This window comes from Macadamia integrifolia, chromosome 5, assembly GCF_013358625.1.
Source record: "Macadamia integrifolia cultivar HAES 741 chromosome 5, SCU_Mint_v3, whole genome shotgun sequence".
Lineage (NCBI taxonomy): Eukaryota > Viridiplantae > Streptophyta > Magnoliopsida > Proteales > Proteaceae > Macadamia > Macadamia integrifolia.
The window spans coordinates 38,812,040-38,830,114 of NC_056561.1; the positions used below are offsets into that span (position 1 = coordinate 38,812,040).

General features: G+C 36.1%; 1 protein-coding gene across 2 annotated transcripts in view; it reads left to right on the plus strand.

The window, feature by feature from the left end:
- Positions 1–9,817: 9,817 nt before the first annotated feature.
- Positions 9,818–18,075, plus strand: part of LOC122079640 (alpha-glucan water dikinase, chloroplastic-like) — a 28,994-nt gene continuing 20,736 nt past the window's right edge. Inside the window, exons 1-7 of one of the 2 annotated variants that reach the window (XM_042646265.1) lie at positions 9,818–10,052; positions 10,467–10,758; positions 12,220–12,261; positions 12,351–12,460; positions 12,578–12,656; positions 12,800–12,891; positions 12,972–13,125. In XM_042646265.1, coding sequence (XP_042502199.1) covers positions 10,483–10,758; positions 12,220–12,261; positions 12,351–12,460; positions 12,578–12,656; positions 12,800–12,891; positions 12,972–13,125 — 753 coding nt within the window. In that variant the 5' untranslated portion in view covers positions 9,818–10,052; positions 10,467–10,482. Of the gene's footprint in view, positions 10,053–10,466; positions 10,759–12,219; positions 12,262–12,350; positions 12,461–12,577; positions 12,657–12,799; positions 12,892–12,971; positions 13,126–18,075 lie in introns of those variants that run through there. The other variant, XM_042646266.1, reaches the window with a different exon arrangement.

An 18,075-nucleotide genomic window follows, 5' to 3' on the forward strand; every position in this document is an offset into this window, starting at 1 on the left:
TAAGGACTACGGTTGCGTCAATTTTCAACTTTAATAGAGTTTTTTTTTTTTTTTGGTAATTTATAGTGTCACCTTCTGGAGAATGCTACAATTATAAGAACACTCTCTGTTTCACCAAATTAGACTCAGACCTCCTACCGTTAGTTACTGTTAAAGAATATACTCTATATGCTGATGTCAGTAATAATATTTTATTTTAAATACCAAAATACCCTTATTGAATATGAAGTACCTAAAATACCCTTGTAATAAATTACTATTTTTTCACCCAAATTGATTAATTTGGTCCTCATTCCACCGACGATCGTTCATAGTAGCGGCGATGGATGACGACCCCCCAAGACCTCGCGGTGACCAAGCGAAACCCCTTTGTGCTTGAATCGTGTGTTTCTTCTCTCTCCGATCAGTCCCCTGGTTATAATAGTTCATTGAGGTTACATGCAGCTCGTTCTTGAAGAGAAGACTCACCATCGATGGTAATCAATGCCATTGACATGATTGCTCAAGATCCACAGCAACTGATCGCTAATATCATCTCAGATTGTATTTCTTTTTGTTTGAATCCTTCCCATGTTAACATTGTTTATGTTTTCCAGGCAGGATAACTTTGCAGCAGATTCCATCCCCTCCCCACTTCTTATCACCTTCTTTGTATTATGACCTAGGTAAATCCTCCTTGCCTCGTTCTGCTTGACGTTAAGTAAATTTCCTAGTAAAAACAGAAGTCTCTCAGAGAGAGAGAGAGACCCTTCCCCTATCTTATCCATTCTGATCAATTAATCAAATTGGTTTTGGTTTGGGCGACACAATCTTCTTTCCGAGTTGCACAGAGCTGAGTTCAACTTGGGGAAACTAGCAGGTGATCAAAGTCTGATCCCATCAAGAAATCGGGCATGCTAGAAGGCAGCGGAGACGAAGGCCTGAATCAGCCCCATCATCGTAGAACAGCTCAAAGGCTCCCGTTTTGCCACCACGACCAACTTCGGCACCACCGCATTGGAAGGCCTATCTACGCTCTAACTATTACCTTTTGACTTAACAGTGACTGAAGGTAAGGGGTCTAAGTCTAATTTGGTGAAACAGAGGGGATGTTCTTATAATTATGGCATTCTCTAGGGGGTGGCGCTGTAAATTATCCCTTTTTTTTTTAATGAAAAAATGGTGCTTTATGATAGTGATCATAGCCCTAGAACAAGCCTCTGTATGGCAAAAAATGCTTCCGCAAGACCAATGGGCGGTAATGAAACATGCTAAGACTCGAACCCACAACCAGCCGACTAGAACGGTGATGGGTTAAGGGCATTTTCATCACTAGACTACCAACCCCATTGGTTCAACTTTAATGGAGTTGGTCACATAGCAAAGTAAATATTTAAAAATCTGTTAAAAATATATATATTTTTAAAGAGAAATAAAACATGCGCCACCCTTGTGTAAATTTCTATATACTTCTGTTACATAATAAATAATAAATAGTGGAGCCCATTGTGACACTCTATCTCTTATTCTGACGAGTGGCCCATGTGATATTATGTGGACCCTGTATTGATGATCTCATCTTTCTTACACTGACATTGTGGGAAACACTCTTCCGTTTTTTTCTAATGATTGGAAATATTAGGCAAATACCAAAAATCAAAAGGGAAAATGTCAACATATAGAGAAATACACTGCATTTTGCGGAGGGTACGTAATGAGAAAGATATATTATATATTGGATCGAGTTTTCCCTAACTTACACACTAAAAGAAAACCTCTTAAGTCACAACATGTGAGTGATGGATTGAACTGAAAAGAGGTCCTTCCAATCATGTACAACATGAGTGTGAATCACATCATCGTGGATGAAGGGAGATTAGCTAAAAACTTTCACCTTATATTTTAAAATCCAATCCTCTTTTTTCTTTTTATTAAGGTTAAAATAGATCCAAAGACCTCAGTAAAACCACCGTGGGTGAGTTGAAATTCCAAACAATGCATTATATGTCTAATGATTGGAATTGTCACACCCCTCTTACATGTTATAGGATCTAATGGGGGACCACAACAAAATGTTAGAATCTTTGTTGCCATAATTATTCTTTCATTTCTTCTAGTCCACTAGAAATGAAATAAAAGAAAGGAAAAGGGTTTCTCATACTGCCAAATCTTTTATGCCCTTGTCAATGATGACGTGAAGAATAGAATCATTGATAAGGGCCCACAATGATCAACACGAAGAGAAAACATGTTAAAAGGGAAAATCTTGTTGTCTTATAAAGTAATTAGAAAAAAAAAAAAATCTTGTTATAATCGGGGTTGAAAAAAAATTGCAAGTTTACTATTCTGCTCTTTTAGTATTATAATTTTGATAAGATATTGATTTGGGATTGACTGTATTGGTTAGGATCGGTCAATATTATCCTTATTATTTATTTATTTATAATTTAGATTTTTTTGATGATTTTACCATTGATACTGATACAATACCTGATCCCGGATCGACTAAGTATTAGGATTCGTCTCAATTGATATCGATACGATACAACCAATCCAATGCTGATACTTAAAACCGTTAGTGGGAGTCTGTAGTGTGTGCGTGTTCTATTCTAAGGAGAAAATCAGATTGTGCATAAGTCCCAGATAGCAGTATCCAATTGCAATCCAAAGACCTACTTCTATGGATTGATTGGCTAGCAGGGTTATATGACTTGTATATATATATATATATATATTATTATTGACAATGAATGAATGTCATATAGGGGGCTTTGGCTTGGGGCCTATGATCATACCATGGAAGCACCCCTTTTATTCTACCACAAAAAAAAAGGAGAAAGCTTTCTTTCAATCCTGATTCCAAGGGGAAGAAAGATAAGGCTTAGAAGAATTTGCCTTTTCCATTGTCAAATTCATAGTATGTTGTGTGATTAAAGAAATGGTTTGGAAAATAGAAGAATTAATGCCATCGATGTGGGTTCGTTCAAATAGAAGAATCAGGTTTGGGTTGAAAGATCCTCAAGGAGACAAGTATGGATTTTTTTGAGGAGAAGTCATGGACCATTGAATGTGTTAAGAATACATGTCACACAATCAAGCCCCTATGGGCACTGGGCCCGCGATGCTCTCAGGCTATGTTTGGTAGCCAAAAGATGAGAAAAAAAGAAATGAAAAGAAAAAAAAAATTAGAAAAGAGAAGAAAAGAAAAGAATAGAAATAAGAAAAAAAAAATTGTCTTTTTCACTACCAATAGAAGAAAAGAAAAGAAAAAGTTATCTACTTTCTTGTGTTTTAGGTAAGAATTTTTTTTTTTTTTAACAGCACAAGAAAACTTCACCATCCTCCAGAATTTAAAAAAAAAAAAAAAAAAAAAAAAAAAAAAAAATCTTCTCTCAATTTATGACATACCAAAGATAATAAGAATTTTTTACACAAAGAAAATAATACAATTTTTATACTTTTTCAGTTTTTCCTTCTCTTTTCTTTGTTCGCACTAACAAACACGGCCTCAATTTTTCTCTACCCATAGTAAACGAGTAATAATAGCTCATACATTCCTGAAACAACAAAGACAAGGTCGCAATTAAGGCTATAATCAAGGTGAGCCTTTCGAATTTACTCTCTAAATTATCTGGTTTCTCTGTCTCTATCCTACTCTTGTGGTAGAGAATGACAATCGTTTGACAAATGTTTATCATAACTAACAAGACCCAATTATCGTCCACATCTATATCTTCCATATAAATCAAACAGAAACTCCACCTTGAGAGAAAAAAGCTTCTCACCAGCCCAGCCTAGGAGGTACAAATCGAAGAAGAGGAGGTGGCCTTTGAACTTTGAAGCAGGAAAATAAAGAAACAAGAAAGAATCATGGACCTCCAGAGATTATATTCTTCCTCCTCATTAGTCTTTCTGGCTATGGCCACCACCACAATCCTTCTCCTCCCCACAACCAGCCAAGCAATCCGTCCTGTGGCCAAAGTTGCTAGCATGACTGTGGTGCAAAATCACGCAGACCCCAGACCTCTGCAACTCCACTAGGAACAACACCAAATTCGGAACCCGCAAGCAAGCAACAATATTGGCCATCGATCACACTATCGCGGAACTCAAACGAGCAGTCCCAAAGCTTGATGTTACCATTGTCAAGTTTAATAATAAAGTTATCAAAACAAAACTCTCGTGTTGCAAGAAACAGTATGACTCCGCCATGGACGACCTTAACATTGCATTGAAGCAGATCAATGTTTCGCCTAATTTGCTGAATGACCTTGCTGGTGCCGAGTCCTTCTTTGAAACTTGTTCTGATTTCTTCGTCGAGGATAACTTGACAAACCCTATGGGCGATGTCAACGGCCTCCTGCACCAACTGTGCAGCGTCAGCTTGGCCTTGGTATCCAAAATTTAAGACTATGGGATCGGTTTGTGTCAATGTTTGTTGGAGGGTCCAATGTGACAACCTCAAGGTTAGGTGGAGAAAGTTTCTCACAATTTTTAATAAATTGATGTGAGATTATACTTTTATTACTCTCAGTTCCTCCCTCGTGCCCTCCCTCGTGCGTAGGGAGAATAATATGTTACCGTAGACCTATAAAGATAATACGAGGGAAAGAATCAAGGAACTATGAACTCTGATATCATATTGCAACCTTCTATCGTCAAAACTGAGCATGTTAAGAGAGTTGCAACATATATCTGGTTCTCTCACACACACAAAAGCATTAAGCAGAGAGAGGTCCTCGAGTATATCAAGGCATCAATAAAAAAATTAGAAAATTTATACAAAATTTTCACAAAAAATCTAAATAAAAATAAATAAGAAAAAAAAAATCACCAACAAAGCTCAAGGAAAATAAAAGTTTCTGTTTCCTTCTTTTGATGTCATGATTTAGCATCCCACTTGTTGCATAAATGCTGGACTTAGGTATTCCGCCATCGTCATGGGAGTTCATGAGGGTGGGATAAATGAATGTCATAATTGAGGTAAAAAAGAAAGAATGAATAATGGTGATCAGATTGTGGGCTTTCCTTCTTTAGCGGGGGAAAATCTTGCTTTAGTTTACTGAATATGGTTGAAGATTTTTGCCTATTGTTGACAAATAAGTTCATTGATAAGTAGAAAGCTATTGACACCCTGTACTTGTTTAAGTGGGGAACATATATACTCAGGTAATCTAAGGAGGGCATTGCATTTTCTTTTTTTTAACAACACTGCCGACTTTTTGCTTTGCCACCGACACCAAGTATGCTAGAATAAAACTTTTATAATTACTTAGAAATTGGATTTTGTTTAAGAAAAAGAAAAGAAAAAAAAAGAAACCACTGAAAACATATGTAAAGGAAAAAGTCCTATACATGTTGGACCATATTTTAAATTTGACATATGAGTGATCCAATGGATTTACTACCTATCAAATGATCTAATTATGAGTGTATATATTCTAAACATGACAATATTTGCCGTTACACCCTACTTATCTTTCCAACCCTTATTGATGTTTCTATGTGTGCTCTCATTGATCCCCGTGTTGACGTAGAAGTTACACTCCAAGACAGAAGACTCCCCCCCCCCCCCCCAAAACATTTTTCCCCGAATAAATTTTCAAGTTAATTATCATTTCTCTCTAGATTTTTCTTAAATTAGAGCTAATGATTCTTTGATGTGGGCACTCTTAGGTTGTTGGTTGGTATGTATTCTCAAAATAGATTATGGATTTAGATACATTCTGATTTATTTATTATTATTTTTTAATATATCCTAAACTGAAAATCTATTCCAAAAATACACACCAAATACAGCCTTAGTTTCTCAATATTGCTGAAAATGCCATTTGGTTTTAGTCAATTAGTAAAGCGCCTGTGGCATACTATCACGAAGACTTGCTACTAAGCCCTCCTTTCAGCTTCTACAAACTAAAGGTTCCCACTGGTGCAGCTATTATAGAAATCCTTTCCCTCAAAGGGCAACATGGAATCGCTTCTCCTCTGGGCTAATCTAGTTGTCTCTTGTACTCCTGTGTCCCCCTATTGTATCTTTCCAAGTCGCCAAGCAAACCACAACTTGGAGTTATACTTTCCTACCAAACCACACGTTGGGTTTTGGCTTTCAGCTTTGGTCACCCACTCACCCTTTCAAATATCCCTTTCGTTGCCTACACTGCACTGCTTTCCCCCTCAAATGAAATCATTTTACTGCTACGAATGGCCCCATTGCTCATCTCACCTAAATAGTTCTAGTGGCCCACGTACGACAGTATCTTGCCCCACATAGGAAGACTTTATGTAGTGGTAATGTCTACTTATCTTATACCAAAAAAAAAATGTCTACTTATCTATCATTTGGTAGGTCATGTGGGGTCTTTAAATTTTGTGAACAAATAAAAATTGATTGGATTGAAATATGTGTGAGATTCGGGTAATTTGTATTGATTAAATAAATTATTAGAATTCTCAAAATGACATATTCTCGAAGAGTCGTATATTCTTCTTGCTGATCAACGATGATTATAATATCAGGCAATCCGTCATATATGATTCCATTCAAATTATTACAAAATGAGATAGTTGTCTTTCAATATTGCTGCATCTCTTTTCGGAAGACAGTTGAGTTTTCCCTCCTTTTTTTCCACTCTCAAGTTTCTGAATTTATAAAGTCTCGATTTCGAAGTGGACTGGTTGTCAACTTTCAACCTTAATGGAGTTGCTCATATAACAAAGCAAATCTTTGAAAATCTATCAAAAATGTACATTTTTTAAAGGGAAAATGAAACATGCGCCCGTTATGTAAATTCCAATATGCTTCTCTTATATAATCAATAATGGAGCCCATAGTGACACACTAACACTATCTCTTATTTTGACTGTGTGGTCCCATGTGATCTCATGTGGATCCCACATTGATGATATCATTCTCCAGACTCTCATAGGTTTAACGTGAAGATTCTTTATCACACTAACATTGTGGAAAACACTCCCCCTTTTTTTTTTTTTTTTTTTTTTTTCTAATGATTGAAAATATTGAACAAGCACTAAAAACACATGTTTTGGAGAGGAATAGGAAAGATATAATATATATTGGATCGAGTTTCCCTTAATCCACACAGTTAAAGAAAACCTCTTAAGCCACGCCATTTGAGTGTTAGATGTGTTAGATTGAACTGGAGAGGAGTCCTTTCGGTTATGTACAATGGGAGTGTGAATCACATCATGGCAGACGGAGAGAGGTTAGCTAGAAACTTTCACCTTATATTTTAAAACCCAATGGTTATGCTTTTTTTTTTTTTTTAGTCTTTGATGAAGGTTGAAATAGATCCAAAGACCTCACTAAAACCAAACTGTAAGTGTGTATATATATATATATATATATATAGATACTTACATGTTATAGAATCTATTGGACCACAAGGAAAGATTAAAATCTTTGTTGCCATGATTATTCTTTCCTTTCCTCTAGTTCAGAAATGAAATAAAAGAAAGGAAAAGGGTTTCTCATATTACCAATTTATGCCATATCAATTTTTTTTTGGTAGAATTTATGCCATATCAATGACAATATGAAGAATAGGATCATTTATAGGGGCCTACAATGATCAACAAGAGAAAACATGCAAAGGGAAAATCTTGTTGTTTTATAAATAAAATAAAAAAATCTTGTTGTAATCAAGGTAGATGAAAATAAAATTATAATTTTACTTTTTTTAATATAATAATAATAATTTCTTCAATGAGGTTAGATCTTGACATTTAACATAAATATAACGCTAAATATTACATTAAATAACTTTCAACTTTTTGATTAAGTTTTTTATTAATTTATATTAAATAACGCAATAAGATGGTGGACATTTAAAATAAGGTTATTATTACTTCTTTGTTCACCATGTTGGTGATAACAACTTGCACCCACAAATAAAACAAGAGAAAATGTATTTTGAGCTTACAGGGAAGGTTGCGAGCACCACATCTTTATCTTTCTCCTTCTCACATGAAATGATCTCATCTTCGTTCTATATATGAAAACATTCTTTCTCATTGGTGCACTCTTCTTTTCTTACTCAAAACCTTCTTCTCTCATAAAATAAATAAATATGGCCAATTATATCATTTCTTTGTGAATGCCTATACAAAGCTTCTTTGGTTACTTGTCTTCCTTTTATCATCTTGTTATGATCTTAATCCTATAAAATTTTCTAGAACTTTTTTTTCTTACTATCATTCAAGAGATAGACATATACCTTAAATGGACAAAGTGGGAATCATTTTCCCTTTAGATTATCATTGTGTAATTGGAGAATAGAAAGATTGTCTTAATCTTTAGGATTGAAATTCTCCCCCTTCTTTGTACAGATCCACATAAGCATCATCTTTATGGGGGACCTAAGTTTCAAAGTAGTCATCTTTTCTCGTCTCCATCCTCTTTTTATTTTTAGGGTAGAAATCTTGCCTCCATCTGATCTCTTAAGTACTAGTCTTTTGAGTTAAGAACGTGGTTTTAAAAATTGGATCACATCGAGCAGAACATAGATCAGATTGATCTCGATTCTTGATCGATATCAATCTGATACAATTCAAGGATAAAAAGGTTCAAAAACTGATTTAAAAAAAAAAAAAAAAAAAAAGAAACGGTTAACTCATCCGATCTCAAATCGTAACGATTCGAACGGTTTAGAACATGATTTAAGAGCCGATCAAGGTTGATATGGATCCGGATCGGCCAATATTAAATAGAACAACCCTTATTTTCAGTAAAAAAAAAAAAAACATTTTCAGAATTATTACCTTTCATCCGCACCAATCCACCCATATGGTATCCAAGAATCGAGATCGATCAAAATCAATTCTGTTCCAATCCTACCGATTTTGACCGATCCATTCCCTCAAACCATGGTTGAGAACTTGAGATTACGGTTGTCAATTCGTGGCCCGACCAGACTAAACCGATCGGGATCAACCGTTTATAGATCGGCTCAGCCTGGACCGTTTATTAAACGTGTCGGGCTTAAGCCTGGCCTGTTTACAAATGGTCGGTCTCAGTCCTGCTACTTGGACCGTTGGGCACCCGATCGAGACCAATTGAATAACACTCGACAGAGACCGACCTATTGTGCACCGGCCTGACCCAACCCTTTAATGATTGTAGAATACCTATTTTACTTTTCAAATTAAAGAGTAAAAACTAAAAAGTAAATATATGCTCATATTTTAAATACTGGTTATATTTGGTATAATTTATTGATTTATTGTCATTTTTTTGGGCTTGCATAAGTGAATTGGAATTTAAGAACACATTTTAAAGGGGGTCCGTTTAAAAATTAGTTAAAGTCCATTTAACATTAAACATGTCCGTAGCTCGATTAAAATAGTCCGATTATAGCTTGAGGTCGACCGATTGAATATAAAACGTACTATACCCTCAATAACTAAGCCCAATTAGTTAAATAGGTAAACACGGTGTAGTCTTTAAAAATCTTTAAACTCAATTAAACCCGATCAAAATCGAACCAACCTGATCGATTGACACCCCCTACTTAAGAGAGTATCGATCTCGAGTTTCAAAACCTTGCCCTTTGGTTTAGCAACGCGAAGGATCCCATCAAATTCAGCGAACGAAAAGCATTTAGGCTTGGCTCGATAATTCTTTACAATTTCAGGGGCATTTACGTAACTACAATTTAAAAATCCTGATTTCACGGATCCCGCGCATGGTGGCTTTTTTCTTTCCACGACAATTCGCACGTGAGAGGTTCGTAGCTTCGCGATGCGAACACGTATTGAGACAATTTTAGATCAAAAGGAAGGAACGATAACTACGTCGTCAGCTTCGGGTTCCCGACTGTTGAATTGGAGTCAGGAGAGAGAGGAGAGAGAGAGAGAGAGAGAGAGAGAGAGAGGAGAGCAGAATAATTGCAGTTGGTCCGAACTTGGAAGCTTCTTGTCTTGAAGTTCAGGTTCTTATCGATCATGTCCTCTGCCTTTTCAAATTTCAGGTTTAGAATTTAGAAGAGAACTCGAAGATCTAGAGCATAAGAACTTGGATTCTGGTTTCCTTCTTGCTTTGAGAACCTTGGCTCGAGGTAGTATGGTTGATTCGTCGATTGTTCTGAATAGTGCTTTGATCTGATCGAATGCTTCCGTTTGATTTTTCTCAATGATTTTTTTTTTCTTAGAACTCCGGATGACTGTTGAGTTCCTAAATTCAAGTTCATTTATATATTACTAATTTGAAATTTCCTGCAGAATTTGCAATCAACCAGTAATTGATGAAGTTAATGGATATGAATTGAATTACTGAATATCTGAATTGTCGTTTTGAGCTCTTGAATTGTAAATTTGTTCTTCTCTTTTTTTTGGTTTATTATTCTTCAGAAGGCGTTCTTCGATCGGAGTTGAAGCCATCTGATCAGAGTATTAATTGTTTTATTAAATTTAGACTTTCTCCGTTCCCCTTTTTCAATCTGATTCTAGAATTTTACTTCATATTGTTTCAGGATTTAGTAAAAGAACATGAGCGATACCCTACGCCATGGCTTATTCCACCAATCTCTGTGCCGGCCTACTATTCTAGAGCATCAAAGTAAAACCAATTCGCAGGGTCTCTTCATAAAGGCGCTGTTCCACGCTTCACCGTCAAAACAAGGAACGGTACAGCTATCGAAGGCCCTAATTCCCACTACATATCGAAAGAACAGTCTTAAGGTGGAAAAGACAAACATAATAAAGGGTAGACGCATGGTTTCTGTTGTTCCACGTGCTGTATTAACTACAGATCCTGCTTTCGAGGTATTTTCCTTTTCATATGATATAGATATGATCGTTGTCTTATACACACAATGTGTTCTGTCAACTTGTTATGTTCATATTGCGCTTGAAGCTTGCGTATTATCACGTACCTTTCTGGTGCAGTCAATTATACTGCCTATGTGTGCAAATGGAGACGATGAATTGGTTCTTCACATGATTTCATCCATTGAGTTTCTTTGGATTTCGTTTGAAACCTCATGAATAATGCATTTAACAAAAAACTATTATCGCTCTATACTTAATTGTGCCACCACAGATTATAGAATCTCTATTTCGAAGAAAATTGAACTATGATATGCTCAACAATTTGCCAACAGAGGAAGAGTTGAAAAGCTTAACTTAGATAGCTGTGTACTTTGAGATTTCAGAGTAGAATTGTCATTACTTTGTTGTCAACAATGTGAAGTGCACTTTGGTTTGTCTCTTTGTTATTTGTACGTACTAAAACAGATATATCTTGCAATCATTTGCTCTTTTGTTTAATCTATAACTTGAAAAAATGAGCTAATGTTACTTGATCTGATTTTGAGGCTCTAGAACTATCTTCAAACTATGTAGTACAGAGATACTGCTTTAACCACCCCACCCCTCAAAAAAGTCCAGAGATATTGTATCAACCCTGAGAAAAAATGACTCTATACTCTGAGGAAGGGGACTGCAGCATTATGTACAAATTCATGGGTGAAATTTCTTGGTGCTTATGAACCAAAATATGTGATGAACCTTGCCAAACTATTTCCTGCCAAGATCACTCAAGCTTAGTTGAATCTCTATGGGCTGGAATTTCAACAGTAGATGATTGAATTGCAATCTGATATTGGGTTATCTAATTGAGCTCTCTGTTTTCAGTCGATCTTCAGTGTCTTTGTTTTCCAAATGTTAAGCTAAAAATCAAAATGCAACTTAGATGCTCTTATATAAGCTTCTCAATTTGTGATCTTGCTTTATGTTTACCTAACAAGAAAATTGGTTTAAATTGGTAAATCTCAAATCGGTTAAATTTAGGTTGTAAGATCCACATTTGCTTCAATAAACAGGCCTTTTGAACTTGAAGAGTTCGTATTCAACATGAAAATGAGTTACACCTTAGGTGTCTATCAACAAAGTTCCTTTGGTTGCTCTTTCATTTGGTAATGGAGAGGGAGTTTAGTTAAACTAATGAAAACACCAGAGATTAATTTCTCTACTTCTAAATCAGTGGATTTTGTCTTCAACCATATGGCTGATGGACAATGTAATAATATTATATCGATTTTCTCTTAACATCCATTGGCTTGTAGCCAGACGCACCAGAAGTCTTTTGGCAGTTAGCCAGTTATAGATTTATATATGCTCCTGGGCCTTGATTGATATCCCAACTATTAAGTGAAAGTGTGTGATAGTTCTTGTCTACAGTGATGTATCTTTTAACCTTTCTTTTTTCTCCCTGACCTTTGCCAGCTTTCAAGAAAATGCATTCTTGATGGAAACTCTGAACTACAGGTATTTTTATCTTGCTACATTGTTGAACCTGGCTGGAAATGAGTCCATATAAGTTTGTAATGCAATGTTTTATACCTGAAACTGGGCAGTTTGGTATTAGTGCTCCTACTCAAGGAAAAGGCTTCCAAATAAATATTCAAGTTACAAATAGCAGTGATTCTCTTGTTCTCCATTGGGGTGGCATTCCCTATGGAAAAAAGTAAGTGTGTAGGTGTGTCTGGGTTCTCTTTTCCCTATCTTTTAACTTCAAGTTTTTTTTTTTTTTTCATCTATGGATGCCTTTTTTTTTTTTTTTTGTTGTTGTGACTCTTTTTAGGAGTTGGGTGCTTCCCTCTTGTCGACCTAATGGAACAAAGCTATACAAGAACAGAGCTCTTAGGTCCCCTTTCTTAAAAGTAAGTTTTCTGTAGTGAGAGTCTTGAGCTTCTGAAAATGCATTCCATTTGATTTTTGCGTAATGCTTATTTGTTTGTTTTCTGTTGACGAAAGGTCTTCACATATTGATTATGTTCTTTTTTGCCCTCTTCTTTTCGTGTAGTCTGGTTCTGATTCCTTCCTGAAAATAGAGATTACTGATCCACAAATAGAAGCAATAGAGTTTCTTATATTTGACGAGGCACGAAATAAATGGTTAGTGTTCTGCAATTTTATTTTTTTGGTATGGTAACTTAACACTTTTTTGAAGTGAATCGGCTTATTCTATTGTGTAGGTTCAAAGATAATGGGGACAACTTTCGTGTTCAATTAGTACGAAGTGACAAACAAAGCTCGGTTGTTTCAGTTCCAGAAGAGCTTGTACAGCTTCAAGCTTATATGAGATGGGAAAGAAAGGGTAAACAACTGTATACTCCAGAACAAGAAAAGGCAAGAGACTAATGCTCCTTTTCCAATTATATCTTGGCCATTAATTGTGGTTTACGTTGATGAAAAAGAAAATTATTTGTGCCACATTTTTTGCATTTGGGTACTCTTTATTTACTTTGTTTCATTCTCTTTTAGCTGTTTGCTAATGTCCTTTCAACCGTGATATTTCAAACCTTACAAATATATTTGAGAAAGTTGAGCAGGTTTTTTGGCCAAGTCTTAGCTTGTTACATTCATGATTCTCTACACTTAAATGACTTGAGAGAATAGGATTTTAGGGTTCTAAAAGAAGCTGGAGTGTGTTATCTTTGGACTTTGGTCAATCTTGTGATGCATTTTTCCTTTATAGCATGGATGGAACTTTTGTACAATTAATTCATCCAGTGCTAAGTTAGCACATAATTTACTTATAAGAAAAGAAGTTCAATGCTTTTAATCATTTTTATGTTTCTTGACTCTCAGGCCTTCAGTCTAAACTTCACTTTTTATTCCTTTTTTTTTTCCTGGTTTAATGCCAGAACTGGTTACTGTTAAATTTGAAAGATTTTCATCATGGTTTGGAGAAGGAACACTATTAAGTGAATTTTTGCAGAATTTTGTTTCTAAGTGTGTGTTTATTTAATCAATGATTTCTTCACTATTAATCCATTTTATATTGGAACCTAAACTTTCTTTAGAAATCTAAGGTAACCAGAGTTTGAGGAAGTCACGTCTCTTGTTGAAGATGGAGCATTTTTATGTTTCAAGTACCCTGACCGAGTACTGTTTGGTCCTTTGAATTCAATAGGACCTTTTCTTTTATATGTTTCTTCAATATGCCCTGTTGTAGTTCTCATAGGAGGAGATAATGCAGGAGCATGATACTGTTTCTGGTTTTGGATCAATTGTTCTGGTTCACAAGAGCCCATGGTTTAAGTTTTGGTTCAATTCTGGTTATGCGAGGGAGATGAGGGTTATCCAAATCGTGGGGCCTAGTTTGGAAATCTCTACACTGCTTGCGACTCCAAGAATTAGACAAGGTTTAATGAATGGAATACAAATTCTTGTTTTGAATTGAGGTTGTTTCCTCTTCCTTATCTTTCCTCTCAACCCAAATCATTTGGTTATCTCTCTCTCTCTCTCTCTCTCTTATGTCCATCACTTGCAGATCCATCAATCAATTCACATCAACTTGGTACCAAACCTGGCTGTAGATTCCATGGGGTCTGTATGAAAACGTTCAAAAGAAACAGTTCTAGTGTTTTTGTGTTTTTTGGAATAAATTTGGAACATTACATGTATGTGATGTTCGGTCTGTTTTTTGTGTTTTTTGGGATGAACCAGGTGGGGAAAAAAAAACATTTGTTGGTCATTGGAGAAACGGATTTGATGTTATTTATAAAAAAAAAATAGAAACACAAATTTGTACAAAAACCAACCCAATAAACCCGACTCTCGAGCTTGACACTCTCTACCGCCGCTGCCACCTCCACTGCCACCTCCATCTCCACCACCACCACCACCATCACAGAACAGAAGATATACTTCTATCATTATGCATTCCATACGTGTTTCTGCTCTTTTTATTGGCAGAAATAAAAAATAATAATAAAAAAAAAATCCCAGTCTTAACGGACAACATTTTTTGTACAGAAGTATTCCAAATGAACAGAAACACAAGCAAGTATTTTTGACTCAGAAACACGAATTGGAATAGAAATGTTGCCATACACAATGTGTCTTGCCCTCTTGTTTGCTATCTGCCAACAACTTCATTTCATGCAACAGAATTTACGGAAAATTGAATTGAATCTTGAAGAGACTCATCGGCAATTTAAGAGCTAATAGCTGATCAAATTCGGTTGTATGAAAATTTCCTCACAAACTGATCTCACTCATTAAGCAATGGGTTGAAGAGCCAGAAGAGTTGATCGAGGAATCTCCTGAAAACAACTAAAATAGGCATTACAAGTGAAGATAAACAATTTATTATTATAAAGTTTTAAAGTGTTAAAGTACATGTACAAGTGTAGCACTATTACAACTATTTGTGTACAAAGGTGAAACTCCAAAGACCTGAAATAACCTAGAGGGGGGGTGAATAGGTTATACTAGTGGAATTTAACTTTTTCCGATGAATAGGTCACAAGTGTGATTGCAAGGTAAAATAATGCGGAGTAAATAAAACAAGTACAACCACAAAACACAAGATTTATAGTGGTTCGACTCAATCCGAGTCTAGTCCACTCCCTACAAGAATCCTCTTGTAAGATATTCCACTAGTTCTCCCTTTCAGTACGGTAGGTAGGGAAGAAAACCTTTACAATCTTTTTCACGGATAAGAGTATCCTTACAAATCCCCTTTTCAGGCAGAGAGACGCCTTTACAATCTCTTTTGGAGGTAGAGAGACACTTTTACAATCTCCTTTGCAGGTAGAGAGGCACCTTACAATCTCCTTTAAGGTAGAGAAGCACCTTACACTCTTTTAAGGATAAGAGGATCCTTACAATCTCTTAAGGATGAGAGGGTCCTTACACAAGCCTAAGTACAGTCTAGACTTAATGTAAAATAGAAAATGGAGAAGTGGAATAAAAGAGGATTACCTCCGGTGTGGTGCAAATGAAATATACAATGATAATAGAATGAATGCACCCTTTGAAATCTTCTTGATGTTTGTAATGTAAATGCCAAGATGTAGATGAAGACTTGTAGATGGTCTTGAGTTCCTCTTGAATGTAAAATAAAGAACTTGAACTCAAGAAATGGTGTAGACCAATTCTCACTTCTAATGCTCAAATAATGCTTCTCTAAAGTTGAGATTAATTGTTAATTAATGAGTAGTATTAGAGGTATTTATAGGTGAACTTAGGAGAGCATTTTAGGTAGTAAATCTCACTTAAACGGTTATATTGTGGGTCCACCGGTCGACCGCCATTGGTAGCCGGTCGACGGCCAAGAGCCGTCGAGGCAAAATATAGCCGTTGGGGCACTTCCAGGCAGTCACCGGTCGACCGGGAGTTTTTACCGGTCGACCGTCTATGGTCTCGGACAGCTCCGGTCGACCGGGGCTTTCATCCGATCGACCGCCAACATGACAGACTGTTTTGACAGAATGTTGTCATACTGACCAGTTGTCAGTGTTTTGATCATAACTTTTTGATCTGATCTCGGAATGACCTAAAATCAGTTGCGTTGAAATCGTGACTTGATTTCCTACAACTTCTATGAAGGTTTCATCTCCTGATACCGACTCTAAGACAAAATACCCTTAAGTCAGGTTAATGTGGTTTTCACAGAATTTCACTAGAACATATTTTTCCTAATATGTTCCTTACCACTTAGAGACTCTCCATACTTGGTCAAGGTGTGCTCTATGGTCATTCTAGTATGATGCAATGCATATGCATGTGGTGAGTGCATATATATATGTGGAAGTTACAAATTACATTAAAAATGACCAATCTATCCTAGTGGTCTTCTTCTTCACTTGAACCTTTCACTCTTTGGCACTTTTTCTTCTTATTTGCAATTCCATGTCTTTAAGCTTCATGTCATGACATCTTGAAGCTTAAATTCTTATGATATATTCTTCAAGCATTGATGCCAACTTGTTGATACTCTTCATTTGATGACTTCAATCTTCATTTCTTCGTTTCATTCACCAAATTCGATCTTTGATATGAAGTCTCTACAAAACAATACTTAAAGGAAAATTGTGACATACCTTCATATGTTTGTTATCATCAAAACCAACTATAGGAGTGTGGACATATCCCTAACAAGACCCCTACGAAGCTATTCTTCCAACTCTATGTTGGTGCCACACTAAGTTCCGAGAAGGCTGGATAGATGAGGAAGATTGTTGCTGCCAATGAAACCGTTCCTTTGACTCTATCATAAAAGAAGGCTTTTCATGCAACACTGAAGAAATGCTCAAAGTTCATCACAACAACCTGATAGGTGTCATCATCAACATACTTTAGATACCCCAATGTAGGATATAAATCACGGGTTGGGAAGAGAAGATGCTATCCACAAATTGATATAACTTGTGATTGACCATCATTAGCAGTGGGTAATGAAGATAATGAAGAGCCATACTGATCAAACCCACCATATCCAACAACTGAATGTCTCTATAAGGAATGAGGGTGCACGCCACTATTGTGGAACTCCATACCCACTGTACCCACTACTCCCCTCGAAATTGAGGCCTCCAAGTGTATTAGACAAAGAATAAATCTCGCTCAAGTGCAGAAAATAGTCGTTGTATGTGTTATAGTAGTCTCTACGTTCCACCAATATTTGTAGGTGATTTGGTCAAAGAACAAAAAAAAAATGGGGTTTTCTAGCACCCAAGGTCAATACCAGGAGAAACAAACGAACTGGGTTGAAACGACGACAAATTTCAATCAAAACTTGGTTTTTATATAACACGAAAGTAATCGAGATAGAGCCGATTGAAGGGCAAGGATCCATGTCATGGACTCCATGTAGCTGAGTTTTATTTTTCTGACTTCCTGGTGTTGTGTTATTTACCTTTTACTTTCACTTTTCCTATTTTGTCTTTGTACGGATCCATGTAACCAACCCCATTAAGTTGGGATAAGGTTGAGTTTGTTGTTTGATGTTGTTATAAGGATGAGTTGTTGTACGAAAGTAATGTTTTGGTTGAACCGAAACTGAAAGCTGAAACAGGACTGAGATTTCGATGGAAACCAATAAATGTCATCTTTGAGGTTCACTTCTGGCTCTACTCTCCGGTGAAGCTAGTAATTTAGTCCTTTTTTAATTGAAAGTCACCAAATATCTTCCATGTTGTAACATGGACAATGGAGGTGATTCAGGTTGTACATCTTGATGATTTTCTTACATCATCAAAGTAAGCAAGGGTTAGCATTTCTACTGAAAATTTAGCTCTGGTTGGTGTGCGGATGGGCAAATGCGTTTTTTTTTTTTCTTTGGGGTGG